General features: G+C 39.6%; 2 protein-coding genes and 2 non-coding genes across 7 annotated transcripts in view; 3 read left to right on the plus strand and 1 right to left on the minus strand.

Moving 5' to 3' along the window:
- Nucleotides 1-11,985, minus strand: part of NDUFS1 (NADH:ubiquinone oxidoreductase core subunit S1) — a 30,149-nt gene extending 18,164 nt beyond the window's left edge. Inside the window, exons 1-10 of one of the 3 annotated variants that reach the window (XM_005202713.5) lie at nucleotides 11,860-11,944; nucleotides 9,268-9,329; nucleotides 8,477-8,568; nucleotides 6,259-6,366; nucleotides 5,546-5,622; nucleotides 4,829-4,910; nucleotides 4,607-4,737; nucleotides 3,976-4,161; nucleotides 1,496-1,630; nucleotides 707-821 (exon numbers count right to left, since the gene is read on the minus strand). In XM_005202713.5, coding sequence (XP_005202770.1) covers nucleotides 707-821; nucleotides 1,496-1,630; nucleotides 3,976-4,161; nucleotides 4,607-4,737; nucleotides 4,829-4,910; nucleotides 5,546-5,622; nucleotides 6,259-6,366; nucleotides 8,477-8,568; nucleotides 9,268-9,328 — 987 coding nt within the window. In that variant the 5' untranslated portion in view covers nucleotide 9,329; nucleotides 11,860-11,944. Of the gene's footprint in view, nucleotides 1-706; nucleotides 822-1,495; nucleotides 1,631-3,975; nucleotides 4,162-4,606; nucleotides 4,738-4,828; nucleotides 4,911-5,545; nucleotides 5,623-6,258; nucleotides 6,367-8,476; nucleotides 8,569-9,267; nucleotides 9,333-11,699 lie in introns of all 3 variants that reach the window. The other 2 variants (XM_024999195.2, NM_174820.4) reach the window with 2 other exon arrangements.
- Nucleotides 11,986-12,156: 171 nt separating this feature from the next.
- On the plus strand, nucleotides 12,157-15,442 carry EEF1B2 (eukaryotic translation elongation factor 1 beta 2). Of its 2 annotated transcripts, NM_001014936.1 has the most exons (7): nucleotides 12,157-12,237; nucleotides 12,505-12,603; nucleotides 13,053-13,175; nucleotides 14,163-14,289; nucleotides 14,562-14,628; nucleotides 15,030-15,155; nucleotides 15,243-15,440. In NM_001014936.1, exons 2-7 carry the CDS (start codon nucleotides 12,524-12,526, stop codon nucleotides 15,395-15,397), a joined length of 678 nt encoding a protein of 225 aa, NP_001014936.1. In that variant the 5' UTR covers nucleotides 12,157-12,237; nucleotides 12,505-12,523; the 3' UTR covers nucleotides 15,398-15,440. The 2 variants fall into 2 exon arrangements, with proteins under 2 accessions (NP_001014936.1, XP_059730532.1); XM_059874549.1 differs by lacking the exon at nucleotides 12,157-12,237 and having other exon boundaries at nucleotides 12,449-12,603; nucleotides 15,243-15,442.
- On the plus strand, nucleotides 14,406-14,484 carry LOC112443650 (small nucleolar RNA SNORD51). The gene has a single exon (XR_003032055.1). It is a non-coding gene; the product is annotated as a small nucleolar RNA SNORD51 (small nucleolar RNA).
- Nucleotides 14,756-14,889, plus strand: LOC112443651 (small nucleolar RNA SNORA41). The gene has a single exon (XR_003032056.1). It is a non-coding gene; the product is annotated as a small nucleolar RNA SNORA41 (small nucleolar RNA).
- Nucleotides 15,443-20,708: the final 5,266 nt, after the last annotated feature.

Below are 20,708 nucleotides of genomic sequence, written 5' to 3' on the forward strand. Positions count from 1 at the left end.
GTCTGCCTGTCAGTGTGGGAGACTTAGGTTATGACCCTGGGTCAGGAAGATCCTCTGGAGAAGGAAATGGCAACCCACTCCAGCATTATTGCCTGGAAAATCCTGCAGACAGAGGAGCCTGGGGGAGTCCAGAGTCAATGGGGTTGCAAAGAGTCAGATATGACTTAGCAACTAAACAAAGAAGTCATCTTACCTAGGTAATATGGTAGCCCTGGTAGGCATCCCTCCAATGCGCTCTCTCATATATCATCTTCTGCATGACTACCCGAAAGCAACATACAATAATTGCCTGAAGATGCATCTTTTCCTACTAAATGATTGTGGAAATAGGAACCATGTGCTACAATCTTTATATCCCTACATCTAGCATGACGTCAGATGGCTCTCAATAAATGCTTGTTAAAAGGAAGGTAATCCTGGTAAGAGGAAACAAGTTAAGAGAAACAATAACCCCTCTTCATTAGAAAGATGTTCCCTATGGGACTTCGCTAGTGGTCCAGTGTCTAAGACTCTGTGCTCCCAATGCAGGGGGCCTGGGTTCAATCCCTGGTCAGGGAACTAGATCCCACATGCCACAATAAAAGAACCCACATGCAGCAACAAAAATAGAAGATCCTGTGTGCCACAACGAAGACCTGGTACAGCCAAAAAAAAAAATGTGTCCTGGAAACCACAAATACAGTTATTCTATATTTCAATTTTTTACCATTCCAGCTACACGAGAGAGTGCATCCTCCCAGGTGGTATGTGTTAAAAGTCCCTTTTCATTTCTGACCATCGGTTCGGTAAGTCTTTGACGTTTTAGCCCATCATAGGCAAATCTAGATAACAGAAATTACACCATTTGTGGAATCTTTCTAAAAAGGCAACTGTAATTTTCAAATTTAAAATCTAAAAGAAATGTTATTTAAGTACAGTGTTGGTTAAAGGTAATAGAACAATAAATACATGGATACAAATAATCATTCCAGATTTCTTTGGAGATGAATTAATATTTTACAAACATTATCTGAAACTCAAATGCCACCTAAAATGTCTGAGTTCTTATCATTTATTTTCAGCTACCCAAAGAAACTTAAAATTACAATACGTTTGGTAGCTGAGAAAGCCAAATCATTTATAAAACCTGAGTATCTCTAGATATTTCATCAAAATTATGTTATGCAAACTCAAACTTATATTTAGCTTCTATTCTCCAATGAAAGAGAGACAAACTGAAATAGGTTAAATATCTTCATTTACTTCAATTTCTCCATCTAGGAGAAAAAAAGATATTTCTCAATATGAAAACCAGTAAATATGAAAGCCAGTAATATACCTAGGATTATTATTAATGTCAGTTTTATCCAATTCACTATATATCCTAACAATCCAGATTTCAATAGTCTATAAACAGTAATTTGCAAATATAAAAGACTGTTCCTTAAAATGAAAATTATTATAAAATTTCCTTTAAATCTACTGCAAAAGTTAAAGGAAAAAACACAGCATATACCTGGTTTTATCAGAGATCCACTCTTCATTGATGTCCTCATGCATCCTTGGCAAAATCCTCATTACCTCTCCAGTTCTTGTGCTGACCACAATATTACTTCCAACTGCATCCATTACATCAATGGATTCTGTCTTTCTAAGAAAATAAACACATATATTTACTAGCTGATTTTGAGAATAAATGGACAAAGTTTCTGTTACGTGGCTTACCAAAATCAAAAAACTTTACATATACTTTCCTTTCCTTACATATATATACACACACTCTCTCATATTTGAGCAGACCATAACACAAAAACAGAAGCCAGTTATCTAAAAGTTATCTAGTTATCTAAAACAGAAGCCAGTTGGAAAGGCTGTAAATAGCCAAACTGTGAAAACTTGACTATCAAAATAAATAAATTTTGGGGTATGGCTGATTAAGGAGCTTGACAAATCCTCCCTCCAAAAGCAAAAATAAAGCTAGACAAAACTGACGAAAGTAACCAACTCAACTCTTTGGAGAGCTAACAAAAGCAAACACATCATGTGAAGGTTTTATGTTTAGAGAAACTGCTGAACTTCTAGAAAGAATGGTGGAAACCAGCGGTGTTCTGGCTTGGGACTATTCTTATTGTCCTTCTCACCACCTTGAACTGGAGGTTCTGGTAGGATGGGGCAAGCTATGAAGACAGGGGATTTTTTCTTGCAGACAAAGACTCACTTGATTTGGAGAAATGGAAAAGCTGTCTGTGGAAGTGATACCTTGGAGGTCACTGAGCTGAGGAAAGTCAAGGACCTACTAGCATGAGGCTGCAGTCACAGGCAGGGTGAGCATTCCTAGAGGAGGCTGCACAAATGTGCAGCTGAGACCAGAGACAGCCCAGGCTATTCACTCTCCTGGACAACACAGAGACCCAAGAGACCTAATGTAAACTACAAGCTGGGCAGACTTGAAAACAGCCTGAACTCTGAATATGCTTTTCTATCCACAAACAAGGGCAACCCACATGGCTCAGTGGTAAAAGAACCTGCCTGCAATGCAGGAGATGCAGGTTCAATCCTGGGTCAGAAAGATCCCATGGAGAAGGAAATGGCAAACCACTCTTGCCCATATTCTTGCCTGGGAAATCCCATGGACAGAGGAGCCTGGCGGGCTACAGTCTATGGGGTCCCTAAAGAGTCAGACACAACTTAGCAACTAAACAGGAACAACAATCCACACACAGATCCACTGGCAGAGGATGGAAGCTTTACTGGCTCAAAGAATTTGAGCATGATCATTATCTGACTACTAAGCTATACAGAGAAGCAACTCCTAAGAAGCCCTGCTTAAAAATAAAAACAATAATATTAAAATGTTCAATGATAGAAGGAAAGTCATGTTTAAAGATGAAAGGGAAGAACTTCCCTGGTGGTGCAGTGGTTAAGACTCTGAGCTCCCAATGCAGGGGACCGGGGTTCAATCCCTGGTCAGGGAACTAGATCTCACATGCCACAACTAAAGATCCTGCATGCCACAGCTAAGACCTGGCACAGCCAAATAAATTAATAAAAATAACTATTAAAACAAAAAAGATTAAAGGGAAATATAAAACCATGAATCAACAAGTGAAGATTCCCAGCGAGGATACAAAAATTAAAAAAAAAAAAAAGAAACAAATTCTGGAGTTGGAAAGTGTAGCTAATAAAAAGCTGACTGTAGCAGTTGAATAGAAGATTTGGGATGGTAAAAGAATGAACCTGATATGATATGTCAACAGAATCCATCTAATCTGAAGAACAAAGAGAGAAAAAGTTTTAAGAAAAATGAACAGTGTCTCAGAGACCTATAGCACATTAAATGTACCATCCTATGTATTACAGAGAGGAGAAAAAACTCTCTACTTAAACTTTTGAGTTATGTACTGTCTTTTTTTTATACATAAATACATGGTTCAAAGCCTGGAATTTTAAGATGCTCCCATATACTCTGGTAGGAGTTTAAAATTAGAGGGCAATTTAATATGTTTCTAGAACCTGAAAAGTATTCAAATTTATTTTCAATGATCTATTTAATTTCTTAGTTTATTCAGAAGAATCAGAGATAGAATCAGAGAAAATGTAAATATATTTATCATAGATTTTTAATTATACAGAAATAGAAATAAACTAAAGGTCTAATAAGAACTGATTAAATAATGTATGATTTGTATACACGGTTGAAAGTTTAATATACAATGAGAGGAAACTATAAATTTTTAAAAATCAACACAATCTTACTCTTTGGAAGAAGTAAATAATTTTGTGATTAAGTACTCTAGAATTAATTTCCAAGGAAACAACAACTGACTTGCACAGGTTCATCCTATCTATCTAACAACTTACATTCCAGTAAAAGGGTTTCACTTTAAGCAAACAAAACCTTAGCAGACCAAAACAATTAGAACTCAGGAAGAAAATAAATCTTAAATTTTTTTGAATGATACTGAAGTAAAGGACAAAAAATACAATGATAAATACCTTGTTTCCCAAGGCCGAGCGGTAAAGGCATAGGGCTTAGAAGTCAGGGCACCTACAGGGCAGATGTCAATGATATTGCCAGAAAGTTCAGACATGAACATCTTTTCAATGTATGTGCCAACTTGCATATCGTTTCCTCTGCCTGTAGTTCCCAAATCATCCACTCCTGCGATCTCACTTGCAAACCTACAGGATAAAAATGCACCAAACAACTGGTCAGACCTGCAAAGTTACCTCCTTTCTTATTATTGCAAAGATAATGATTTTCAAAACACTAAGAAGGTTGTTTTCAATGGTAAGTGCAGTCCCTGAATAAAAATTAATAATAAATGCTGGCATTTGAGGTGTAACACACATACAGAAAATTGTACAAATCCATGTGTACAGCTCAACAAGTTATCATAAAGTTAATGCTTGTAGATTCTGATTTTTAAATCCAACTGAAGTTGCTGTTAACTAAAACTGAAAACTTTTTCACTCTATTGGCTTATGTAAAAAACAACCAATACAACATCCCTCTTTTCTACCAAATAAAAGTTGCTATCCTTTCCAGTGTTATTATTCCACCAAGTTTTGTGAATATCAAGGCTAAGAATACAAATGATATTCCAAGAGACAGAAAAATAATTACCTGATGCAGCGAGTACACTGTATACACCTAGTCATAATGGTTTTTACCAACGGCCCAATGTTCTTGTCCTCCACAGCACGTTTCCCCTCTAAAAACCGGCTCCTATCACTTCCAAACATCATGGACTGGTCCTTAAGTAGATTACAAAAGAGTCAACCTAATTTTGCTAACAAAATTAAAACCTGAGACAACCAAAAGAATTAAGAAATTAACACTACATACCTGCAGATCACATTCACCTCCCTGGTCACAAATAGGACAGTCCAGTGGGTGATTTGCTAATAAGAACTCCATCACACCTTCTCTGTACAGAAAATCGTAATATGTAAACTTAAGTAAATTGCTGGCATTCAAAATGGTTTACATATAGGGTATTTAAATAACCGTGACAGATGTATGTTCTCATACAGTTAGTATGGATTTTATATTTACTATCAGAAACACCACTGTTAATTATCATAAAAGTAGTATTAAATACATAATTTAAAAAATGTTTATGAATCTGGAATAAAATATCATTAGAGAACCTAGAAAATTATGAGTTTTAACAACACAGAATTATCAAAAGTTGCTGAATGGGCCTCAGAAAACTCAGGCATTAATTCAGAAAAACATGAACGCAAAGCAAAAACAAACACAACCAGTGCCAGTACAGTTCAGTATCCTTGCAATAATCTCAGCTCAGTAAGCCCCAGACTCACTGCCATCACAGGCTGAGCAGAGTTCTAAACGGGGGTTTTTAACGCTGATTCCAATACAGACTCAAAAACATAAACACCTGACTTCACCTCCTCTATGTGTACTTACTTCCAACTGCTGCTAGAAGCACAACTTCTTCAGAGTCTGATACTGAATTTCTCATCTATGGGAAGGTCTACATATTGAAATGTTCAATTTTCTGCCAAGAAAAGTCACTATGCTGAGTTAACAGTAAAGTACCTGGCTTTCTTAGTTTTCTCAGAGTTTGTCAGGATATTCCAACCTTTCATTACTGGCATGGCACAAGCAGCTACAACCTGGAATTTCAATGGAGAAATCTCTAAGTATTTGTAATTATATAAATTTTATTTGTAATTATGAAAACAAGCAAAGAACAGAATATTTTTGAAGACTGAGTGTTTTAGTTTTCATGTTTATAATATGATAGTCTGGCACTTTACATTTCTCTTAAAAATAAGACATCATCTTAATTTTATTATAATTAAGATGATTTTTTAATAAGAGGCTCTGAAACAGAACATCAAATAACTGTTTTGATGAGCAGGCACTACTGAACTAAAACTGCATAAACCAAAACAGAGTTAAATTGAACGTGAACCTTTTCACTGCAACCCTTTTCTCTAGTGAAAAATGGCACAGCATAAGCACTTCCAATGTTGTGTGTCATACAGTCACTTGGAAATACTGACTGCTCTAAGAAGGTCCCTTTAATTTCTAAACATTACAATTATATAGGACTTGCACTTATAAAGTACAATGTGTTTCCAGTTGTGAAATGAAGAGAATCAATCACACAGAAAATAAAGTTATAGATAGAAGTAAACAGGACCAGACTCTTGGTTACAACAATATTGATTTTAAATAAAGTTTGCTACATAATTTAAAGTTTTCTACCTTCTACAGCATGGTGTGTAATTTTAGGCATTAAGTACCTTAGGAGCTTTCTCAATTTCAACAAGGCACATCCTGCAGTTTCCAGCAACAGACAACCTTTCGTGATAACAGAATCGAGGAATCTGCATGCCAACCTTCTCACAAGCCTAGAAGAGAAAGTAAAAAATATTGGCACTAGAATAACCTGACCTTCCCGTGTCTTATCTAAAACACAGGAAAAAGAAAACAAACAAAAATCAAACAAGAAAAAAATGAAGCCATCCACTACTTATCTAATTACTCCAATCCAAATATCTGCATCTTCATTCCACCTTCATCCTCAAAGAGATTTCCCTCCTTTTCTTTATTCTTGACTCCAACCTCTGTCTGCTCTGAAGATACCTCTTTAAAGATCCTCACCATGCCTAAAAACTGGATAAAGCATCCTCAGACTGTGCTTGACTACTCACCTGTCCTCTGAACCATTCTCTACAAAGATTCCTCCTTCGAACTCTGTCCCAGTGGTTTCATGTCCCTGGATTTCCTCATTGACTAGCTCTCCTCCTTTAGATTAGACTTCATTTCACACCATCTAGGTGACTATAATCTGGTTCTGTCTTTGGCCCCATATATCCCGCCCAGGACTTCCCACTGTTGGCTAAGGGCTCTTCTCAGTTCCCATTTGCCTAGTGAGGGGGATTAGTTCAGCTCTGCCAATTATCCCTGCTCCTTCTCTGAGCCTATAAATGCACTTAAATTTCGAGAGTTAGTTATTCCATCCTTAGCCCTCACTCTAAAGCAATCTCATCAATTTTCAATATTTTTAACAACTTGATAAAAATGCACCAAGTCTTCCTGTGTGCTAGATGCAGTGGGTCAACTGTCCCCACCTTCACACTAGCCCATTTTACATAGTGATTACATTCGAACCTTCATCTGCAATCCTGACAGTCTTCCACTTCTTTAGATGTAGGTAGGCATTTACATGTGCATGTTCTTTAGACAGTTAAAATTCAATCTATTTCCGTTCCCTACTTCTCCAGGGGATCTTCCCCACCCAGGGATTGTACCCGGGTTTCCCGCATTGCAGGCAGATTCTTTATCATCTGAGCCACAGGCAAGCCCTGTCCCCTCCTACATATCCCCAAATAAGATAACAAAGCCAGAAATCACAAAAACTCCTCTGCTCTTCATCATTCTTAAAGGCCTGTCTATCTACATCTCACTCTCTCATGAATATACTCTTTTGTTTCCATTTCCATTGCCACTATTTTGGCCCTTCTCATTTCCTGCTCCACTAATGCAAGATATACTCTATCCTTGTCTCATTCTAATCTTAATCACCAAAGCACCATACTCTACAGTCAATGTCATACTGCTTAGTAGCATGAAAACTCTTGATGGGCCAAACTACAAGCTCTTTAACATTGCACTGACTATCTTTAATGACTAGACCTTCTCCAACATCACAGTTCTGATTTCCTGTTATCTCCTCTTCCACACATACCTTGTTTCACTAGTACTAAATGACCTGAAGTTTCCTTGTCCACATATAAACACCTGTTCATCCTTTAAAAACTTCTCAGGGATCACCTGAGATATTTCTGACATCTCTTCTACCACCTCCTATTCACGCCAAAATACTCTCCACTGTACACTGAACATATTTTTGTTATGTATTTATTGTTTATATTTCTATGCCTGATGGTACAAAAGTTACTGCTAAAATGAATAAAGAGCATTTAGCTCTGCAATAATTTACAATGGAATAAAGCACTACTTCTTCATGACCAATTTTGTTAGTTCTGGAAGAAACTGGAGATATTAAGTGTTTAGGGCATAAATTCAAGAACCTACTACCCTCCATTTACCTGCTTTGTAGGATACCTTCCTAGAAATATTGTTAAAAACAGGACAGTTATGTAAATGTGCATCAAGCAGGCTCATAAAAAAGATTACCTTTCTCCCAAACTTACTCATATTAACTAATAATTTATTTCACATAACTTAAAATTTCTAAATGGGAATTTATTTGTAAGGCAGAAGTGAAACAAAAGAATTCCCATAGTTCATTAAGAAAGTCAGAAACAGAAAAGCTCATTCTGATATGCCAAGATTTCAAATCAAAGTTATTTTCATATAATTTTACTATCTACAGTTCTTTAAAGAGCATTTGTCAAGGAATCTTGAAAATTTTAGAAGTAAACAGTATCAAGAAAATAAAATTTTTTTCAATCAGATTATGCACAAAAATAAAGAACTGAAATTAATGCCTACTTGAAGGACGGTAGTTCCTGGTTCCACCATGACAGACTGACCATCAACAAATACTTCAATCAAGTTGCTTGCTGCTGTGGCAGTTGTTCGAACTGATCATCCAAAACATTGAGGTGAAGATGAAATTAACAGAATTCAAGTTATCATAGCAGAGGGGGTAATGGATTAAATAATTAACCTACAGGTCTAAATTTTTTCCTCATTTAATACTATTCCCTTCTATTTCTCTAGATGCAAACTTTTAAAATACTGAATTAGAGGAAAGCTTTTCCAGTCCTTAACACCAAATGGAATATAGTTGTCTATTTTTAACAGCGGTTTAGGCTGTAACTTTTTTGGCCCTGCTAGTGGCATGTGTACAATCTTAGTTCCCTACCAGGGATTGAACCATGCCTCCTGCCACTGTTAGTGTAGAGTCCTAACCATGGGACTGCCAGGAAGTCCCAGTTATAACTTTTAATGCCACTGAACACATGTTCCTGGGAAGATCACTTCTCAAAAGCAGAACGACTGCTTTTTCCATTCTGGCACTGATGGGGAATTCCTATTACTTTCCATTTCTATGAACTGTTTAAAGCTGTATTATTCTATTCAGCTATTCTATTCTATTTTTAATAAAAACTATTATATTTTTAAAGAAAAATAAACCACTGACTCAACATTGTTTCTATTTTTATTTAAAATCTATTATGGATTTAGGGTCTTTTAAGAAACATTCCATAAACCTATAAATTTACAAAGATAGACAGTTTAGTGCCCACAAACTTGCAATTTAAAAAAAAGATACTCACCACATCCTTTAGAAGACTTGGAAAGGCCTACTAAGGCCTTTCTTACAGGTATCCTTAACATACTGCTAAAAATAAAACAAAGAAGGGCTATGTTATGATAGAAAAAACAATCCCAATAACAAACTTTTCAGTAATATTTTATGGGTTTAAAGGACTTCATATACATATTTTATTCCATGGAACATTTCACAAGTCCTGATATTGTTTCTCAAATTATAGAGATGAGAATACTCCATCTCAGCTAAAGTAACTGACTTTTACATCATCAAGAAGCTAAGGAAGAGCCGCTAGTATATAAATATGAGCCTTCTAATTCTATACAAAGGGCAGTTTTGTTGTTTTTAATTATAAACAAATGGTCAAACTTAAATACAACTATGTAGTAAAATAAATTCCAAGAATTAGCTTATCATTAGTTGCTATGTAAAATAAAGCCTACCTTTCTATCTTCATTTCCTGCTAATACACATTCCAAAATTCTATGTTCTGAGCAGTTATCTACTAAATGCTCCTGAGATATTCTGAGCCTAAGATATTCACAAGCCTAAGCTTGAAAAAGTCTGGAGTGCCATTTTCTGTGTCAACTAGTACATTTATCTTTCAGATTTGCAATTATTTATTTTTGCGCTTGTTCTACCCCCACACTGTATTATGAACTTCCTGAATCTTTCTATCTCTACCCCTAAGGATCGCGCACAGTAAGCTCTAAAAGAGTGGTTCTCTACAAGACACAATTTTGTTTCCCAGGGAACATTTAGCAAGGTCCAGAGAAATTGTCTGTGGTCAGGATGAGGGGAAACCTATTGGCGTCTAGCGGGTAGAGGTCAGGGTGCAATTAAAGATCCTACAATACTCAGGACAATTTCCCATAAAATAGAATTACCTAAAGTGCTGCAGCTGAGAAGCCCTCTCTACAGGATTTGCTGAATTACTGAAATAAATGAAAGTAGGTTACAGAACTTAACACCAATTAAAGGTGTACATAAGCGAACACTGAAAAGTTATTTGATCTTTTAGGTCCACTCACTTGATCATATGGACAAAGCATTGCTGAATCAGAACAGCACAGATTCAAAATCAACAATCAATATTTCATACAACAGTGTAAAAAATTTTAATTACTATTTTGCTCATGTCCAATACAATATGAAACTGGTGCCTACTTTAGCTAGAAAATCCATGAGGACTATTTGTATTGAACACCCTGCAACAAATGGAAGACTGCATAACCCCAACATAAGAAATACAGATTCGCAAAACTTTGATAAGTGCTTTACACTTTTTTGGCTACCTTGCAGGAACAGAAAAAATCGAATATAAGATGGGAAAGTGCTAATGATGAATCATTTCTAAAACTAGACTGAACACGTTTTGGTACAGGGATAGATAATACCACTCCACATTCACCATGTATCCTGCATCCATCCACTTCTTTCCCTCCAAGGTACTATCCTATTCCAAGCCACCATCATCTCTTGCTTGGATTATTAGAACAGCCCCCTAACAGGTCTCCTGGCTTCCACACTGCTCCTATTGCCTCTCCCATCTTCCCAAGGGCTGTGGCCTCAGACTGAAATGCTCTTTCCTCAGATCTTTCTGGGCCCTCCTCATCCTTCAAATTTCTGCCTTAAAAGGCATTTCTCAGGGAGATTTTCTTAGACCAGTCTAACTAAAACTATCGTAACTACTCCCCAATCATGTCACCCATTTAATTCTTCCTTGCAGACTCGCTTCTAGTTTATAATAGACGTCCAATAACTATTTGCTAAATGAGTTCTATCTCTACCATCTGGCCATCACTTCCACTTTCCTGGCATTAAAAAGTGTAGGTGCTCTGGCAATCTTGTAACACCCTGCTTAAAGATGCACATACAATTCAGTGGGGGAAAAAAAAAAAGACTTTCAGTAAAAAACCAACCTGATGTTTCTTCATCAGAAACACTTCATTTTACAGCTTCTATACTCTCACAAGTTCTGTTTCTGAGCACAGCTGTACCTGATCCACGCTTTTATAGTACATGTGCATGCATTAGATCCCCAAATTTAAACAACGTAGCTTTGTCATTTGCAGTGCAACCTCTGGGCCAACTGTTTAAATGTCCCTTTCTTCCCCACCAGTGAAAATGGTAAGAAGTGCTACCCAATGCAGCCCTTGCACAAAACCAAAAAACAAAACAAAAGGCATGCACAGTTGCTAAGGCAACAGCGGCCAAAGATGCCCAGTACCAGGTATGTGTTAATTTGGGGGAAAAGGCTCAGTCTTTAGGCCTAAGTCACTGACACAGGTTCTCTCCAGGAAGGGGACTGTCTTGCATTCCCGCGCAAAGGGAAGGTCACCCAAAAGGTGACTCGGACCAGCGTTCCCCAGGGCCTCCAGGTTTCCTCCTCCTCTCTGCTCCATCAGACCAGAGATCTTGCCTAACAGTCCTCACCTGCCGGCTCTCGGGGGTTCCCGAGGAGGCGGGGTGGAACGCGGCGCAAAGTCAAGGACAAGAGGAGAATGAGTGGGCTGAGACAAAGGAAACAGTCTCGTCAATAAACAAACGCCGGGGGCTGGGGCACCTCAGCCTTCTCACCCAAACACGACCTCACCTTCTCCCTGGAGCCGCGGAGGCTACCCTGCAGAATTGTCTGCAATACACCGACCCCTTCAGAGGCCGGGTTGCTTATTCAATATGGCGGTCTCGGGTATCTCCGCCAGCCGGGCCTGGAAGAACGGAAAGCCGGGAGGGACTAGAAACCCCAGTTCGACAATTTCCGGCTGATAGAGTTCGGCAACTTCCGTCGGCTTGACAGAGGGCGGGGCGGAGGGCGTAGCACCCGGGAGGAGGCCGGGGTGGGGTTGGGGGTGACGGGGGCCGGCTCGGACCCGCAGTTCCGCCGGAAGTGGCCTGTCGGTTGAGGCCGAGCGTTTTCGGCCGTCTCCGGCACCCCCAGAGGGCGGGTCCTAGAGTCTTCGAAAACCTTGAGGTAGCAATTTAAGAAATACCCATTTTATTAATTGATTTCCAAATGCAAAGAAAGGCCAATGGATAAATTGCGGGCCATTAATTTAGAGCCTTTGCTTTTTACGTTGAAGAATCTTAACGTACTTTGACCTTTAACCTGCGGCCGAGGCCTCGGAGAGAAACGCCTCCGTTTCTATATAAGGGATTTCCGGCCTTTGGCGGCCCTTTTTTTCCTCTTAGCGCTGGGCGCAGACTGGTTGCGCGCCTCTTTTTCTTCGCTGCCTCCCAGTTCTAGATTAGCCGTCGCCATGGGTTTTGGAGACTTGAAAAGCCCCGCTGGCCTCCAGGTGCTCAACGACTACTTGGCGGACAAGAGTTACATAGAGGGGTGAGCGCATTGGCCCGGGTCGGGCAGGGCCGGGTTGGTGGGGCCACGTGGCGCCGCCTCGGCTGCGGCTAGAGGAAGGGAAACCCGGTCCCAGGGCTCTCCCTGGGGAGGGGGTTGCGAGGGAACAAGGGTTAAAATGTGCTTTTTCCGCATGCTTAACTCCACCAGGTTTTTCCACGTCTTTGCTCCGTTAACAGATGTAAGCCTGTAGCTCCATGTTAGCAATTGCAATTTCTGAAGAGGTCTACTGAGTGGCAAGAATGTCTCAGGGTGTCGCGGAGAACCAAATAAATGATCCCTTATCCTAAGAAGCTTATTTCTTACAAAAGACAAAGCAGCTTAGGTACCCCGGTGACGAAAGGGCGAGTTCGTAGTGTTTGTCATTCATTTGCTGGTGTTTGTATCTCTCCTTATAAAAGTGTGTGTAATTACGTTTGTATCATCGGCAGGTATGTGCCATCACAAGCAGATGTAGCAGTGTTTGAAGCCGTCTCCGGCCCACCACCTGCCGACTTGTGTCATGCCCTCCGTTGGTATAATCATATCAAATCCTATGAGAAGGAAAAGGCCAGGTAAAATTATCTTTGTGTTTGCTTGAGGAATAGAATACTTTCAGAGCTTAAACTCGGGGTTTTCACGTGACAAGTTAGGGTTCAGGATATTTTAGTTTTGTTGGGATATTGTGAGCTAATTTCTCCATGACTTGAGAAGGGCCAAGAGACCGAAATCCTCCCATTTTTTCACGTAGCAGGTAGAACGTGACCATATTGAAGGAAAAAATTGGTCAATCTAGGAAATACAAAAATTTATTCAAGCCACACCGAGGATTATAACCTCTGAAAAACTCTTCTGAAACCTGACAACTGTTCCCTCCACATAAGTAAGACAAGGCTGTAAATAATGTAAATGATTCATGTATTATTTAATGATGGTTTATATAATCTAGATCTACAGGTGCAAAGCAGGTTCATCATGACCCAAGATTAAGAAGAAATATTTCTTTAAGAGGGTTGGTTAATGCACATATACAATGCAGCCTAGAGGGGAGGCAGGTGGTTCAAATGGACTAAGAAAGATTTTATTTTTAATTTTTATTTTGTCTTGCCACAAAATACGAATTTTACTTGATCAAAAACAGCAATTCACCTGTTCCCCACACTGCCTTTCCAATGTGCCTGACCTTGACTTGGGGGGCAGTGCACCTCTGGGATGAGCGGGTCCTTCTTCAATCTTCGGAAACTGCTAACAAGAATGGAAGTTTGAGGAGGTAGACTCCAGTTCACTAAGAATGGAACTGAGCATACTTAATGAAATCTCAAATAGAAATAATCATTCTGAAAGTATATCATTGTCCATATTGAATAAAATGTTTCACATGGTACTGATGATTGTTGGGTGAGAAGCTCAACATATATATAAAAGTATTTACCAGGGAGGGTTGAAGGGTAAATTCTTAGTATAAAAGAGATTCTTTAGTTTTAATGAAAACAAGCTCTCGCGTGTTACGTGAAAGGGGACATGGTGACCTAGTAATATTTGATTAATTTTTTTTTTCCAAGCCTGCCAGGAGTGAAGAAAGCTTTGGGCAAGTATGGCCCTGCTAATGTGGAAGACACCACAGAAAGTGGAGCTACAGATAGTAAAGATGATGACGACATTGATCTCTTTGGATCTGATGATGAGGAGGTATGGCATAAATTGACTTATGTGTGTATCTGTGCTTAAGCACAGGCTCTGTAGCCAAAATCCCTGGGTTTTAACTCTGGCTTCACTTAAAATTACCTGCCTTTTAAAAATTCTGACTGGCTACATGATGAATAAAATCAAATCACCATCTTTCGGCTGAGTTCGTGATGGATTTGCTTTTTTCTGACAAAGCCAGTCTTTGTTACAACCCACCAGCTTTAAACTGAGGAACAATCCACTTTGTGAAATACATGAAATTTTTTCCTCTACAGGAAAGTGAAGAAGCCAAGAGGCTAAGAGAAGAACGCCTTGCCCAGTATGAGTCAAAGAAAGCCAAAAGTGGGTCATTTTATAATTTGTGTCTAATTGACTTAATAGATTTCATAATGTGAATAATCTTTTTAAAAAGTTAACCTTCAAAGTAATTTCCTTTCCTCCCCATTTTGTTGAAGTAGAGCTTCAAAACTTCCACAGCTACTGGTCTGCAGCTGTTCTTAAAGGTAGCAGCTGTGGCATTCCACTGTGGGAAAGAAACTGTCACACAACTCAACACCTCTTTCTCAGCACAACAGAAAGTGGGCATGTGTGTGACAAACACAAGGTGTGTGTTCTATACTTCTGTGTGGCTAAGGAGATGATCCATTTAGAAACAAATTTAAGATTTATTAAGTGACTTGGAGTAGGGTAAAAAGAATTGTTTGAACGATGCTGTTTCCTGTACACTTTTTAAATTTTTTTAGAACCAGCACTTGTCGCCAAGTCTTCCATCTTATTAGACGTGAAACCTTGGGATGATGAGACCGATATGGCAAAACTAGAGGAGTGCGTCAGAAGCATTCAAGCAGATGGCTTGGTCTGGGGCTCTTGTGAGTTTAATCTTCTCTTTTTGACACTGGCATCTGCATAGTTTCCAACTGTGTCAATTCTAAGATTTTTTTCGATCTTCTTTTCAGCTAAACTAGTTCCGGTTGGGTATGGCATTAAAAAACTACAAATACAGTGTGTAGTTGAAGACGACAAAGTTGGGACAGACATGCTGGAGGAGCAGATCACTGCTTTCGATGAGTATGTACAGTCTATGGATGTGGCTGCATTCAACAAGATCTAAAATCCATCATGGTTCAGTGCCCATAAATAAAAGTTTGAAAGACAACCCTTGGCTCTTGATTTCTAAATAAGAAGGTGGTACTTACATTCCATTTTTGAGGGAAGAAATTCAGTGGCTAGATAATTCATAAATAATGTAAATTTAGGTCAGCATTGTCATTCAACATTTAGCCAAAAAAAGACTACCTGTTATGAATACTGTGGCTACGCATAGATGTAAGGTAGATTTTATAAACAAAAGTAGACTTAGGACAACTTCTCTACCTGTTAGTGACATCCTCTATAAGTGGTGATACAACTTTTACTGCAGTATTTCAAGCGTTTATATTATTGAAGAGGTGTACTTGACTGAGAATTTGTACTAAGAGTTTTTTTTTTTCTTTAACCACATCACTTGGCTTTTGGGACTTTAGTTACCCAGGTCCAAGGCAGTTAACTGCCAAGAGTTGATTTTAGATTAATTTGGCCCACGTATAATGGCTCAGTTACAAAATTACCTAATATCTGAGCTGACTCCTCAATGAGAATATTCAGAATATCTTGAATCATAAGAAATGAGTGAAAAACAGGTAAAGTGCTTATGGTAACACCAGGCATGTGCAAATAATATCATTTTGTTGGATAGTTAAACATTTGGAGTTAAAGGAATTAAAGGCCAAGACTAACTCATTTTGTAGTTGGGGACGATGGCTGACAGTAGTTTGTTGTGACCTAACATCAAGCTAGGGTCTGCTGCTGCTGCTAAGTCGCTTCAGTCATGTCCGACTCTGCAACCCCATCCCTGGGATTCTCCAGGCAAGAACACTGGAGTGGGTTGCCATTTCCTTCTCCAAGGTAGGGTCTACTTGTGACTAAAATGACAATTAAAAGTCCCAACTAAAAATGTTACGTGTTACATGAGTTAGTATGTGTGATTTACTAAAGGTTACCTACCTAACCCAGAGCTTGGTTTCCCAATGGTGCTAGTGGTAAAGAACCCACCTGCTAATGCAACAGACTTGGGTTCAATCCCTGGGTTGGGAAGATCCCCTAGAGAAGGAAATCACAGCCCACTCCAGGATTGTTACCTGGATAACCCTATGGACAGAGTAGCCTGGTGGACAGTGGTCCATGGGGTCACAGAGAGACACAACGCAAAGTGACAGCCTGTAGGCAACCTGGAGGAGGGGAGGATTCCCAGAATTTGTCATGAATTGCAACCTGCGTCAAGGCAACATTGTAAATTTTACATGATGCCTTCTGTACTGTTTGATCTTCCCTGGTTGCTCAGAGGTTAAAGCGTCTGCCTCCAACGTTGGAGACCTGGGATTGATCCCTGGGTCGGGAAGATCCCCTGGAGAAGGAAATGGCAACCCACTCCAGTATTCTTGCCTGGAGAATCCCATGGACAGATGAGCCTGGTAGGCTACAGTCCACAGGATCACAAAGAGACAGACACGACTGAGCGACTTCACCTTCACCTTCTATACTGTTCGGGGAGAATTGGTGTTGAGCCTGTGTGGTGGTGTGGGGAGGGAAGCCTAAAGATTCTTCAAGAGATGGGAATACCAGATCACTTTACCTCCCTCCTGAGAAATCTTTATGCAGGTCAAGAAGCAACAGAACTGGACATGAAACAACAGACTGGTTCCAAAGTGGGAAAGGAGTCAAGACTGTATGTTGTCACCCTGCTTATTTGACTTACATGTAGAGTACATCATGTGAAATACCAGGCTGGAATCAAGATTGCCAGGAGAAATAATAAACTCAGATAACGCAGATGACACCATCCTGATGGCAGAAAGCAAAGAACTAAAGAGCCTCTTAATGAGCGTGAAAGAGGAGAGTGAAAACGCTGGCTTAAAACTCAACATTAAAAAAACCGAGATCATGGCATCTGGTCCCATCACTCCATGGCAGATAGATGGAGAAACAAGGGGAACAGTGATAGACTTTATTTTCACAGGCTCCAAAGTCACTGCAGATGGTGACTGCAGCCATGACATTAAGACGCTTGCTCCCTGGAGAAAAAGCTATGACCAAACTGGACAGCATATTAAAAAGAGATACTACTGACAAAAGCCTGTCTAGTCAAAGGTATGGTTTTTCCAGTAATCATGTATGGATGTGAGAGTTGGATCATAAAGCTAAGCACCGAAGAATTGATGCTTTTTGGTGTTGAAGAAAACTTTAATTAAGAGTCCCTTGGACTGCAAGGAGATCAAACCAGTCAGTCCTCAAGGAAATGAGTCCTGAATGTTCACTGGGAAGACTGATGCTGAAGCTGAAATTCCAATACTTTGTCCACCTGGTGCAAAAAACTGACTCCTTGGAAAAGACCCTGATGCTGGGAAGATTGAAGGCAGGAGGAGAAGGGTATGACAAGAGGATGAGATGGTTGGATGGCATCACCGACTCCACAGACGTGAGTTTGAGTAAGCTCCAGGAGTTGGCGATGGACAGGAACTGGTGTGCTGCGGTCCATGGGGTCATCTCAGAGAGTCGGACATGACTGAGCAACTGAACTGAACTGTGTAGTAGTGTTTGGGAGGGAGGCCTAAAGATGGGTGATTGATCCCTAGGCTGTGGTTCATGAGTCTAGCTTGGGTGAGGAAGTGGGACATTCTACCTGAATTTGTAAGTCTGACTAAGTCTGTCAGGGTGGGGGATCTTCAAAACTGAGATGGTGCTACAGTTGAATGAATGTACTGAGAGGAGAATGGTACTGTAGTCAGATGATAGTCCAGTATTGGAAACAGCTGCATGTTAACAGTTTGCAATATACTGAACCTTTGAGTATATATTTTTCAAATATATAAATGTTTTTTACTTGGCTGTAGCCGGTCTTAGTTGCAAGAGGGGACAACGTGATGAGATGGATGGCATCACTGACTCAATGGACATGAGTTTGAGCAAACTCTGGGAGATGGTGAAGAACAGGGAAGACTGGTGTGCTGCAGTCCATGGGCCAGCAAAGACTTGGACACGACTGAGCAACTGAACAAGAAGTCTTGGATGTGGCATGTGGGATCTAGTTCCTTGACCAGAAATCAAACTCAGGATCCCTGCATTGAAAGTGTGAAGTCTTATTAACCACTGACCACCAAGGAAGTCCCTTGGTGGGACTTCCTTTTTTTTCTTTATGAGTAGTATTTATATCGGAGAAGGCAGTGGCACCCTACTCCAGTACTCTTGCCTGGAAAATCCCATGGGCGGAGGAGCCTGGTAGGCTGCAGTCCATGGGGTGGCACAGAGTCGGACACGACTGAGCGACTTCACTTTGACTTTTCACTTTCATGCATTGGAGAAGGAAATGGCAACCCACTCCAGTGTTCTTGCCTGGAGAATCCCAGGGACGGGGAAATGTAGTGAGCTGCCATCTATGGGGTCGCACAGAGACAGACGCAACTGAAGCGACTTAGCAGCAGCAGCAGTATTTATATATTTTTTTGCAGTAGTAGTTTTCAGAAAAGTAGAGCTTGGGAATTGTGGACCTCCAAAAATGTTCATTTTGTAGTCTGTAGGCCAAAGAGATTACAACAGACCCAGTCTAAAATCACTGGAGATATTTTCAGGTTGTCACAATTATGGGAGCCAGCAGAGGGCAGCACTTGATTTTGTGGTGAACAGCAGAGCCTGGGGATTCTGGAAATGATATGGAAAAGCAGAGATGTAGTAGCCTAGTGAACAGCCAAAAATAATTCATAGTCACTTACTTGAGTACCAGATAGCTTGAGTACCAAGTAGCTTGACCAAAATGTTAAGTATGAAAAGTAATTAATTTTAAACTAATGATTAAAAATGTTTTTAAGAGGCTCCCCTGGAGTCCAGTGGTTAAGGCACAGTGCTTTCACTGAAGGGGACATGGATTCCTGATCTGAACCAAGATACCACAGACCACACTGCTGAAATATAGGAAAAACAATGGTTAAAAGTAAGAGTTAAAAAATTTAGAATAGTCAATTCAAACCACAGCTGTCTGGTAAATCTTAAAATAATGAAGCATATGACTTTAAGATCTTGACTCCATGGTCCTGAATGAAAAATTAATGGTATCTTTTAATGTCATTTAAAAAGATCACACATTAATATCATTCAAAATTCTAGAGTTTATACAGTGAAGTCTTCCCTGTCCCCCAGGTCTCCCATTCACTTTCATAAAAGCAACCAAGGTTGCCAGTTTCTTAGGTCTTTCCAGAGCTAGTCTAAACATATGTAGAGACTAATTGTAGCATACTAATTATAGCATATGATGGAAATTTCTGCATCTTAAATTTTGTCCATAGATATAGACTTGGATATCTTTTATTCTGTAATGGTACCTAAAAGACTTCCTCATTTTTTTAACAGTTATATAATCCATTTTCTCATATCTTACTTAGTCTGGTTATTGGATCTTTAGTTTGCTTTCATTTTTTTGCTATTATGAGCAATGCTCACATATTCATGTGAGCCAGTATACTGAATTGTTTTTTTGAACAGAATGGGAAAGACTAGGGATCTCTTCAAGAAAATCAGAGATACCAAAGGAACATTTCATGCAAAGATGAACTCGATAAAGGACAGAAATGGTATGGACCTAACATAAGCAGAATATATTAAGAAGAGATGGCAAGAATACACAGAAGAACTGTACAAAAAAGATCTTCACGACCCAGATAATCACGATGGTGTGATCACTGACCTAGAGCCAGACATCCTGGAATGTGAAGTCAAGTGGGCCTTAGAAAGCATCACTACGAACAAAGCTAGTGGAGGTGATGGAATTCCAGTTGAGCTATTTCAAATCCTAAAAGATGATGCTGTGAAAGTGCTGCACTCAATATGCCAGCAAATTTGGAAAACTCAGCAGTGGCCACAGGACTGGAAAAGGTCAGTTTTCATTCCAATCCCAAAGAATGCTCAAACTACCGCACAACTGCACTCATCTCACAGGCTAGTAAAGTAATGCTCAAAATTCTCCAAGCCAGGCTTCAGCAATATGTGAACCGTGAACTTCCTGATGTTCAAGCTGGTTTTAGAAAAGGCAGAGGAACCAGAGATCAAATTGCCAACATCCACTGGATCATGGAAAAAGCAAGAGAATTCCAGAAAAACATCTATTTCTGCTTTATTGACATTGCCAAAGCCTTTGACTGTGTGGATCACAATAAACTGTGGAAAATTCTGAAAGAGATGGGAACACCAGACCACCTGATCTGCCTCTTGAGAAATTTGTATGCAGGTCAGGAAGCAACAGTTAGAACTGGACATGGAACAACAGACTGGTTCCAAATAGGAAAAGGAGTTCGTCAAGGCTGTATATTGTCACCCTGCTTATTTAACTTCTATGC

Source organism: Bos taurus, chromosome 2 (assembly GCF_002263795.3).
Source record: "Bos taurus isolate L1 Dominette 01449 registration number 42190680 breed Hereford chromosome 2, ARS-UCD2.0, whole genome shotgun sequence".
Lineage (NCBI taxonomy): Eukaryota > Metazoa > Chordata > Mammalia > Artiodactyla > Bovidae > Bos > Bos taurus.